Below are 12,000 nucleotides of genomic sequence, written 5' to 3'. Positions count from 1 at the left end.
CGCGCACACGTACGTGAGCATGCACAAGCGCACACACGCACGCACACCCACACGGCCACACCCATATACAGGCACACACACATGCGCGCACACACACACACACACACACACACACACACACACACACACACACACACACACACACACACACACACACTCACTCACTCACACGCACACGCACTCGCGCGCACGCGTACACGCACGCACACACTGCAATCTAAGAAAATATGTGTAGAAGATTTTTGAAAAAACGCGGAGACGTTTTTGGAAATTATAGGAAACCCCCGTATTTGTTCAACAACAGTGATATAATTTCGCATAACAATATTTTTGAACTCGACCTAATATATATTTTATTCAGAACTATATATTAGGGCCTACAGGTTGTTTAACGATGAATTACTTTCAGCCGTGCTGTGGGCTCAAAACATGTAAACCAGTTGTAAATGTCATAAACATAAAGTCAAGATAAATGGTCAACATTTTATGGAATAAATATCTTATATATCTTACCTATCTTAATTATCTTAGATTAGAAGTTGTTTCATACTTTTCAATAATAATATATTTTATAATAAAGGCCATTTTTGTATATTATCAACTAGACTTGCTAGTACAGATTATTTCCTGGATTATGCTGACCAGTTTAATCGCTATATTATCAGAGACAACTATACAGTAACGAGAGAAGGAGATGTCGCTCCTCTATACAAATACAGCAACCTATAAGCCACCATAACGATTACTGACTTGGGCTGTTAGAAGCTATTTCATATAACTACGTTAAAATAACAAAAATGAGTTTTATGTAAAGTGTGATTTGAATTTAAGTGATCAAAATATAATTGTTGTTAAATAGTTGAATAATTTAATCCAATGCCTTTATAGAATGTGACTACACAGGGTATAAAACTATTTGACATGCAGCAAACACCTTTATGTCAAAATTACTAAAAAGTCCCATCTTGATTTACGAGGCAATTCATCTTATATAAAATATTAGATTCCAGTCAAGACCTATCACAATCATAACCACGCAAAATTCACGTTATGTACATCTGTTAGGCAAACTTTGTTATATCTATTTACAAAATTGCTATGCTGGGGACCATTGTCAAAAACAAAGTAGCCATATATAGGCCCTACGGTAAAAAATTCGTGATATTATAACACTTGCAATAACTTGCGACGAAGGCAATGACTAAGAATAAAATGTTTCTGGTCCCTGCCAATCTGTCATCCGCGGCGTAATGATATATGTGTGTGTGAATTTACGATAATAATGACGCTTGGTTAGAACCATAGATAATAATTACGCTTGGTTAGAAGCATAGAAAATAATGACGCTTGGTTAGAAGCATAGATAAGGCCTGGCTTGGTAAACGATAAAATGACCTTGTTCTCTAACCCTATCCACGCAGCTCAGGCAAGTTTGAGATGGGAAAAAAATACATTACTAGTATGCATGTCACGTTACATTTATAAATGAACGTGTCATCAGGAAGACGTTCTTGAACATAGCTGCTCAGGTGATTAAGCTCATTGACAGGGGAAAATGTCGTCATTAGCCCACAGGTCACGCCCATTAAGCTCACAGCGCCACCTTCCGCCTTGCGGCCTTAACTTTCACATTGGGGATACCTGAGAATTCGCCAATACTTAGCATCGTCATAAGTTGTCACTGCCGTGACGGTATAAGCGTCACACCTTAATCGCTGAGCTATATCTCCGTGAAAGACGAATTAGTTTACGTTTAATTCCTTAATAACGGGCCCACGGTGGCGACCCTCTGTTTCACTCGATTCTGGTGAGTAAACTACCCTACCGGACTTGGGGCCCCGATTTCGAAACCTGCGTAATTGATCGAATATAGGGGTATTGTGCCGTCTGGTAGGTGGCGCCGCTAGTTCGCGAAAGGCATCTAGGGGTTCTTCAGTTTCCGACAAGGAATTGCCTTCTTCTCCCAGCTCTGGTTTTGGGCCGAGTTGGTGGCCGTGTTTGTCGTAGAACGTTACCTTGCCCACCCACTGGTAGCGCTCGTGATATTTTGCCGTGCCAAAGGCGAAGAACTCTCGTTCTCGCTGGTCAAGAAGCTGACTGATGTGTACTGTTGCCCACCTGTAACACCATAAACACATCAACTACGTTCACTCTCTTATCACACAAAATATTATGTGAAACACATCATGATAACTCCACAGTAATCGTTCCGGAACCAAGGTAACCAGGCGTAGTTCGATATGAAAGCATTTACACGTATCTATATATCATGTACAGAGGCCCGACTGCGTGCACACGCGAGTTTCGCAGCTTTATGACTAGCTCTACGTAGCCCTCGCCCCACAACAGGTCCATGTAGCGGTGCGAAGTGCTACACGGGTAGATGTATGCAATAACCATGCATGAAAGATCGCGAGTGCCTTTCTCAAATGCTACTGTAATCGCAAGATTCCCATTCACAGCAACCTTGAAGCCCACGCTCACTGCAGCGACATTGCCCGACCGTAATATTCAATAACAGCAGATAATTTGGAGAAAATATTTTTAATGAGCTATTGCAAACTTGCGTTCATATTTCTAAACGATATTACCGAGCGTCACTTCAGAGACAGTCGATCATAAGCGTAGATAATGTTTCTCGTGTGACAGCAGTGCCATGTCAAAAAACGCTGTTAATTATAAGCGATTAACCAGTTTTAGAGTAGAAGTAAGTAAATTGAGATAATAGTGGTTTGTGCTATTTAAATAGCATAGCATTTTTTATACATTTTCTTATCAAATATATTATAATAAACGCTTGTGATGTTGATTATAGTTTTTTTGTAGCACGTTTTTGCGTTTGAATTAAATACGTATACCGACGTATTCATCCTAACGCTAGTCGAAGTTGCTACATTGATACTGTGCAACACGACGTTTTCGTCCAAAATATTACGGTCGGTCGTTGTCTCGGAAGATCAATTAGTTGGGCTACTAGTAGGAGAGTAGTAGGAATATACCATACCGCCCCATTTACGCGTTTGTACCAATGCTGTATCAACACACGGTGAGGTAATTATAAACGTAGGTACGGTTAAAATCACTTACCGGTTACACCACTTGATTTTGGCGAACCCGGCAGTAAAGAACTGCGCTCTCCATTTGATGACGTAGATGTCTTTTTCCAGGAACATGTTGATCATTGCTGTATGGCCTTCAGGCACTTCCGTATCAACCTCGATGCCCTGAGTAATCTCCACAGCAACGGCATGTGAGTACGATGAGGAAAACGACTTTCCTTCTGCCGCGTCCGAAGAGAACGAGGCAGCGACCTGTGAATTACAGCAGATATAAAACTTAGGGTAACGGAATTGTTCTGCGATGTGTTCTAGATAATGGAACAGACATGCAATATCTATAGATCTTCGTGGAATTATCCCTAAACAGCTCTCTAGTCTCAGAGAGCACGGGTTGTGCGAAGCTCAGAAAATCCCATTTTCTGCGAGGTCCCATTATTTAAACATTGACCTAGTTCCCCCGCATTTCAACCTACCTAAGGAATAGAAGTACTCTTACACGCGCTCTTAGATTTTTTCTTACATTAATACGACAAGCATTTAGGTTTACCCGTAAATAATGCCACATGCGAGGTTGTTAGTGCTAGCACGGAACAATTTAAAACATTGTTTGGGACGAGCAGAATGATAACCAATTGAAAGATGAGGTTAGATATTAGCTGAGTAACTGCATCGTCATGAAAACACTTAAATATAATTGCACACACGTATAGGCTGTGTCCAAACGATTGCCATACCATCGTAACACAGCAGCGGTCAGTCAGTGTTGAATCACAGGAGCGGGGATATCTCGCTGAGGCGTATAAGTCAATTAGGCATGTAAAGCTGGGTTTACACTATCAAATTTCTGTTGAAAAGTTGACGAGCTGATCAACTTTTCAACTAATCGACCAAAAATCGACATATAAACGTAAAATTTGAGCGCTCAACAAGTTGATAGCAACTAAGTGATTAAGAGATTAAAACATGTTCTATTTTCTCAACTTTTGGTCAGCGAGTTTTATCCATCTATCCACGTCGCCCCGCGCGCACTGCGGGTCAAATGTTGAAACGTTTGCCGACTCGCGGTCGATAACGTAAAAACTTTGAACATCCAATAGAAAGGTCGATAGAACGTTGAAAAGCTCATCAACTCGTCGACTTTTCCCTAGTGTGAACCCAGCTTAAATCAAGCAAGTTTTATCAACGCAGTTTTACCTTTCCTGGCAACCCTAACGCGTAGACTTGTCTGTCTGGATCTGCGCCTGCTGAAACGGCGATGTCACGCGATATGCCCGTGTCCGTACCATAAGAATCCTCGTACGTATCTGCAGAAAATACATTGCTATAGAATATGCTATGTACTGCAAACTAAACTGTTGTTTTACCCCCCTCCCACCCGATACAAACGTCGAAAATTCTGCGCTTTTTAAATAGATTTGATGAATATCGAAAATGCATTGTATTATTGTAATGATGAATAGAGCAGTACCCGTTATCTCGTAGAACTTAATCAGCGTGCTTGGGTAAGGTGAATCAGTGTTATCCAGTTGTCCGTCGTACACTCCAAGAGGCACAGCCTCGTAATAAGGATGCACATTTTTTTTCAACACTCGGGTCAGTTTGTCAAGGTGAAGCTCTATGCCGTACAGGTCCATCTCAATATGTTCTGGGAAAATAGCGTAGCAAAATAAATGCGAGTGGTACTCTTTTTTGTGTCTCTCTCTTACACGCACCGCGCGCGCGCGCGCGCGCAGCCGCGCACACACACACACAAGCACAACACACACACACACACCACAGACGCACACACACACACACACACAACAGCACACACACACACACATATCACACACACACACAACACCACAGGGCGTGCACACACACACACACAACACCTCCACACACGCGCGCACGGCACGCAACACACACACACGCTACACACACACACAACACACACACAACACCACGCCACAACACACCACCAGCGAGATTAAACGAGCTAGAAAAAGCGTAATATAATCAGGATGATTAATGACAATTATCATTTATTTGAGCAATTCATCATCATGTACACACACAACACACACACACACACACACACACACACAACACACACAACACACACCCCCACACCACACACACAACCACACACAACACACACGAGACACCGACGCCACACACCCCACACGCCCACACGGCACACAGCACAGCAACACACATGCCACGCGCACGCACACGCACGCACACGCCACACCACACGCCACGGCACACGCACACGCGCACGACGACGACACACACACCCAACACATCACACACAGCACCACAGCACATACACAGGCACACACAATATATATGTAATAAAGTGATGATGAAATTATATAATCAGTGATGATGATTGTCAATAAATGATAATTGTCATTAATCATCCTGATATAGTAGGCTTTCTAGCTCGTCTTAATCGTGTGTGTGTGTGTGTGTGTGTGTGTGTGTGTGTGTGTCGTGCTGTGTGTGTGCGTGTGTGTGTGTGGTGTGTGTGTGTGTGTGTGTGTGTGTGTGTGGTGTGTGTGCGTGGGCGTGTGTGTTGTGTGTGTGTGTGTGTGTTGTGTGTGTGTAGTTCGTGTGTGTGTGTGTGTGTGAAGTGTGTGTGTGTGTGTGTGTGCGTGCGTGCGTGCGTGCGTGTGTGCGTCGCATGGTGTATGCGCATGTCTGCTTTTATTTTATCAATGATTAAAAGTACTAACGTCTGCCTGAAATAATAGATTATTTAGCTTAATAGGTTTTATATTGATGATCTACTGATCTATCAAGCGATCGGTTAAATAATTCGATCTACTTTCTTCTAGATACTAGCCATACATAGAACAAACTATCATCACCGACTTAGATCAAGATGCCGACAGCAAATAGAGGCTTGTTATAGCACGAAAGTCATAACATCTAATCGTCTTACCTGCAGGAATATTTCCTTGGTTCCCGTACCCGTAGCCCCCTGCTGCTGGACATACGTGGGAGCCTACATCAAACAACAACAATGATATTATTCACTCGCAACGCTTGTCGTTATTCAGACGTATAGCACGATCTCATCTTAAATTCTAGCTGGAAAAAAGCTTCAATTTTTCGAATTTCCGCTACTCTATTGATAGTTCTATGGTATTCAAATTCCAATTTTTGCATAATCGTTACCCTTTCCTAATTTACAAACGTTTATTTGCATTCTGATAAAATTTATAAAGTTTTTTCCGTAAATCTTTTTCTCGGAATTAGGCCTAAGCATGTCTTATTTATCTCGTTGCATAATTTTTATCATCTTTTATTTTAATTCTTTCTGTATTTTCACAAAAATTCGTATGGTTGTCTCCTTGTCGTTAGCATTACCGTAACCTTACCGTTACCATCGCCATGATTACAAAACCGTGATCATTTCCCGTTTGATATTCTTCTTGTTCCATTTTAGTTTTCACGCGGAATTGCACTGAACAAAATATTGAATAAAAATACATTTTGGAAACTTCTGGCGTTGGGTATAACTGACTTACTCTCTGCTAATCTTGTCGTTCAGCATTTATAAAATATTACAAGCATGGTGATCTCGGTGTGGAATATCTCTGGGTGTATTACGGATGCGATTGTTTATTTTTGGTATTGCTCTTTACTTAACCACAATAATGATAAAATATTGCCATATATCACTAACCATTAGTCATAGTCTCACGCATTACATGTACGATGTACTGATCTCACCAGTCCAATAGTAATAGATGATCAGTGACATTAATTAGCAAACACACTATGGTATATGCAAATTAAATCTTATTATAGGAGGCCTTTACCCGTAATAGAATCGAAAAGACATCACGTCTCAAATAGGCAATACAACCCCTCAATCTACGTGCTCGCTTGTCTGCTCTGCACTGCACTGCACTGCACTGCACTGCACTGCACTGCACTGCACTGCACTGCACTGCACTGCACTGCACTGCTCTACACTGCACTGTACTGCACTGCACTGCACTGCACCGGCGTTCCTTTTGCGGACTCAGGTAACAAAGCAGACTAGTTTGCTAGGCGAGCTGTCGCGTTTACCCACAGGCATTGCCGGGTTGAAATGCAAGCGAACAAGCCGCTGACTAGCTATCTATGACCCCGCCTGCTTGATCGTAAACGCGTCTTCGTTTACTTTCACTTCCCTAATGCATCGCGTCGATGTAATAAGGTAAAGGGAATGTCGTTTGTCGCTTCGACGTACCCTTCCGCGTCATCATAGTAACCCTCCGGCCAGCACTATAATCGCTTACCAAAGAGGTGATTGAGTCTGCCTTCAAGTGTCAGCGACCTGTATAGTCGTCGCTTGATCTGCGCGTAGACGTCAACATCTGGAAAATAGTCACAGAAATACAGCACAGTCGATTAAAATCTTCTACGATTATCACAATTATGATAAAGTTGGTTTAACAAATCCGCCTGCTTTAGTATGAAGATTTCATCGCAGACGTGTTCGCCATTGATGTGCTTGTGAGGGTGCCGCTAATGCCTTATGAGACACCGACTTCGCGGCGTTTTATTCTTGCATTAAAATCTTCATTGAGGTTTATTGAATTAATCCACACAAACTTTCTTCCCTACATAACGCGAAACCGCATTGCATCACCAGAATAATGTGTTGGCTCACTCACTTCCGGTAGAATACACCGAGAAAATCGTATGTTTGTAGTCCTGGTCTCCACCGCAACACTCGTCCTTCACACAGTTGTACTGTTTCGAGGCCTTTACGCCAGGGCACGTATTTTCACACAGACTTCCTGCTCCCGCAAGATTGGAGATGTAGACCGTGTAGGGCAAGTCGTTGGAGCAAACGCACAGATCCTCGGCAGTTAGCGCTAAGATGTAGCCTGCAGATAAACAAACATCGATACCACTAAATACCTGCGATTATATGAATATTGAAAAAATTAGTCGACTACAAACAAACCAATTTCCTATTTTACCTGCATCATTTACGACTTTACTGGTGATTTATGCGGCGCCTCTAGTCTGAAACACAAGACTTAGTGGTAGCGTTCGCATTGTATTGTTTATGTACGAACAAATTTATTACGGAAGAACGAACGTGACAGGTATGTTCGAAAGTACCCATGACTGGCATTCCTCCATCTATCACACAAGTAACCGCCTAGCAGAACGTTTCACTATGACTGCTTAATTTGTGACGAGCTGATGTTGCACTTCCGTCAAAAACCCGCTAGAGAAGCTATCGTGCACTGACCCCGGCCCAGCTAGAGTCATGGTACATATATAACTTGTATAGCGTTGCACCGATATAATGACGAAAATATTAATACGGTAACGATGTGTACGTCCCCTCTTATACTCAATACGGGCTTATCAATTAACGTTGTTAATCAAAGAAGTAATCTAACTGTCTAAAGGGTTTACACTGCGAAATTAAACGCACTGTAGCATGTGCGTATATTTATAGAGAAGGCTTCTTATAAGAAATAACTGGAGTTCCCTTTAATGTCAATCGATTAATCTAGCTATCTTTCTCTCTCTCTCTCTCAATATATATATATATATATATATATATATATACACGCCTAATTAAAGAAAGGGTATCGTACAAGATCTCACCCCAATACTGGCAGGCAATGGCACACTTCAGATTGAGATTGTACGCGTCTATGCGTCTATAGCTTGCCATTATGAAGTCGTTTGAGAATTGGAAGCAGCCTTGGTAGGTTATACCGTAGTCCAGCGGCTTTTTCTCATTCTCTGGTGAGAATACACCTTCGCCATGAACACCTATGTATGGAGCGCCATACCCTACTCCTTCTCCACTTGCATAGTTAAGCCTAAAATATAAAATAATTTAGATAAGTCTGTGTGGCAGCGCAATGAAGAGGTACAGGAAACTAACAAGAAATGAAACTAATAAAAGCTGTGTAGGTTCTTATCCAATGAACAAGAGCCAACGCGAATAGGTAATCTTTCCACACTCTGCCAAGTTACCGTCAGTATAGAAAAACTCGTGCCCAGAAATATAGTGCCCACGCACATAGCTAGATTCTTACCCTGCAAGACAAATTGCACCGACCATCACGTGCGTGATGACCATTTTCAGCTGACGAAAGGAGTCGACAGTGATCCAACCTGCAAGATGTAGTTTAGTTGTTAGATTTTACACACATAATTAGTTGTAATCCAGTTTAGTTCACATGCCTGATGAATTACGTTACTCTCGTATTTCTTCTTCTATTTGCACAATTAAATACATTTGTATCAATTTCTGTTTTGTCAAAGCTACTGCCGCTCCACGCAAAACGCTTAGTTTACCCAATTTACCAGGTAATGCGTCGTTAAATGTGTCTACGACTACGAGAACCGGTGTTTGGCACCATGGGCATGTCCTTTAAGGTAGTCCGTGTTCATGTCGATAATACTGTGCGATGTCCTGTACAACACTCATTTGCCATTGCTCATTTGTCGTTCCTTATTAATTACTACGCCTGCTTCGGCTACCCACTGCGGGTTTCCCGCCGATGTCCAGGCGGCAGGGTACTTATATCAACTGCTATCCAAAAGTCGAGACAAACTGCATCTACTTGACCTGCATTATATGATATCTATATCATTGCTTGCAGTAATGTAGAAATTGGTGTGTATGTTAGCAGATAGGCTAGTGTATGACATTAGCACCCTCTGAAAACCAAGTTTCTGGTATGATGGTTTCGTGATTGAATTCTCCCTAGGTAATCCATGATAATGCAGCGAATTATTACTTCCATTTTCCCACGCCTATTAAGCCTCACGTAATCAATGCATTGCGTTATTGTGGATCTATGTAGCATAAATGAACTAAGAAGGCTGAAAATGCCTACCACTATAATGATTTGGATCAGTGTAAATCTATGAGATCAGGCAATAAAATCAACCCTGAGTAGACTTCTATACTGCCTGCCCTTTAGACGGGCCTGCACGCCGACACATCCAATAAAGGCCTCGAAGAATTACTATCTGTGAGAGTGATGAATGGGAACTGTTACTTTCTCTCATGGACTTCACATTTGTCACTGTCGGGTGTTCTGGCGGGTGTCCTTAATTATGTGTGTACCTGCTTTATACGTGTGCCCGATTCGACAACTTGTTTACACAATGAGGAGAATATTCACATGTTGCTACTAGCTACAAAATTTGTCTGTTAGGTGATCTGTTAGAGATAACAAGCAACTATTTGCTATTAGAGTCGAAAGGAATAGTCGAAATATATGCAATTAGTACTAATGCCACTCGTTTGCGCCTATCTATCTATCTATCGGTCTATCTATCTATCTATCTATCTATCTATCTATCTATCTATCTATCTATCTATCTATCTATCTATCTATCTATCTATCTATCTATCTATCTATATATCTATCTATCTAGTCTATCTAATCTATCAATCAATATCTTATCTATCTATCTATCTATCTATCGTATCTATCTATTACTTCTCTACTATTTCACTATCTATCTATCTTATCTACTCATCTATTCTATCTTTAACTATCTATCTATTTAATTTATCTATCTCATCTATCTATCTATCTATCTATCTTTCATATCTATCTAATCTATCTTATTTATCTATTGCGATCTATCTATCGATCTATCGTATCTATCTATCTTCTATTGTCTACTCTATCTATCTATCTATCTATCCATCATGCTATCTATTTAACTATCCTATCTACTCTATCTATCTACTATCTATCTATCTATCTCTATGGTATCTATCTATCTATCTAATTATCTATATCTATCTATGTTATCTATCTATCTATTCATCTATTTAGTCTAGCTATCCTATCTATCTACTATCTAATCTATCTATCTATCTATCTATCATATCTATCTATCTATCTATCTATCTATCTATCTATCTGTCTGTCTGTCAGTCTGTCTGTCCGTCTATCTCTCTCTCTCTCTCTCTCTCTCTCTCTCTCTTTCTTTCACTTTCTATATATATATATATATCACTAGCGTTATTATAGGCAAACAAGTCCGTTCGTGTTGTCTCGTGTTATCTAAATATTTAAGCACGATATCGGGATAAACGATTATTATATACCGGTATATTGATACCAAATATGTGTGTGTACTTTCTATCCGTTTTACCATGGAGATTAGATTATATAAAATGTATCAATAATGAAAGAACTTGTATTTTAACTCACCGTGACCTATTGTCAGTACGTTTTTCTCTACTTCTTCTTCTTGTTGCTACTAAGTCTGCGCAGAATAAAACCACACAACACACATAGAAGCGCGCTCCTCAGTCATAAAAATCCTCTTCATTCGCAGGCAAATTACACTACGAGTATGTATTAATATGTATATAGGATAATGCGTTACACTGTCCAGCTGAATCGGAGAATATGCCCTACTACTTGATGTCGACAGGTTGCTATCTTGCCGCCTTTATACCGTGCTTCTTGCCGGAGCGTCATTTGAGAGCGTACGCACGTCACGCTGTGAGGGGGCAGAGTGACATCACTCACGGACAGGTGATATAGCACTCAGCACCGCAAGATACGGTCGCGCGATATTCACGGATGGCTATGACATGTGGTGATAAATACACACTTTGTGATTACGGAACTATGTAAAAGAACAACGAGACAACACACAATGCGACAGATAGGTTTAAAATGGACTATGTATGGATCGTACATCAAGACGAGCGTTCGATTTTGACGTTAAATAAGATACTCTGTAAATCGCTATATAATAACACGGGCGGCAGAACGAGCACATTACGACCTTAAAAAGCATTATCCTACCATTTAGACTGCGACGATAGTAGTATAACTCCAGGCTACGCTAATGCAGCGCCAGCTTTACTTCCGTTGGGGGCAATACTTATATATTTATAATTATATATAAAGAAAGAAAGACAGAAAGAAAGAAAGAAAGAATGAAA

At 40.9% G+C, this 12,000-nt stretch overlaps 1 protein-coding gene across 2 annotated transcripts in view; it reads right to left on the bottom strand.

Moving 5' to 3' along the window:
* The window catches only part of LOC106814543, a 40,391-nt gene extending 28,925 nt beyond the window's left edge, over positions 1–11,466 (bottom strand). The window contains exons 1-10 of one of the 2 annotated variants that reach the window (XM_014818860.1): positions 11,255–11,466; positions 9,110–9,188; positions 8,670–8,890; positions 7,715–7,930; positions 7,337–7,414; positions 5,989–6,051; positions 4,528–4,704; positions 4,254–4,363; positions 3,088–3,311; positions 328–2,118 (exon numbers count right to left, since the gene is read on the bottom strand). In XM_014818860.1, the coding sequence (XP_014674346.1) occupies positions 1,743–2,118; positions 3,088–3,311; positions 4,254–4,363; positions 4,528–4,704; positions 5,989–6,051; positions 7,337–7,414; positions 7,715–7,930; positions 8,670–8,890; positions 9,110–9,153 (1,509 nt within the window). In that variant the 5' untranslated portion in view covers positions 9,154–9,188; positions 11,255–11,466 and the 3' untranslated portion in view covers positions 328–1,742. Of the gene's footprint in view, positions 1–327; positions 2,119–3,087; positions 3,312–4,253; positions 4,364–4,527; positions 4,705–5,988; positions 6,052–7,336; positions 7,415–7,714; positions 7,931–8,669; positions 8,891–9,109; positions 9,189–11,254 lie in introns of those variants that run through there. The other variant, XM_014818862.1, reaches the window with a different exon arrangement.
* Between the last annotated feature and the right edge of the window lie 534 nt (positions 11,467–12,000).

The sequence above is a fragment of the Priapulus caudatus genome, unplaced genomic scaffold, assembly GCF_000485595.1.
Source record: "Priapulus caudatus unplaced genomic scaffold, Priapulus_caudatus-5.0.1 Scaffold941, whole genome shotgun sequence".
In the NCBI taxonomy this organism is placed as follows: domain Eukaryota; kingdom Metazoa; phylum Priapulida; class Priapulimorpha; order Priapulimorphida; family Priapulidae; genus Priapulus; species Priapulus caudatus.
This window is presented reverse-complemented; position numbering and strand designations above follow the sequence as displayed.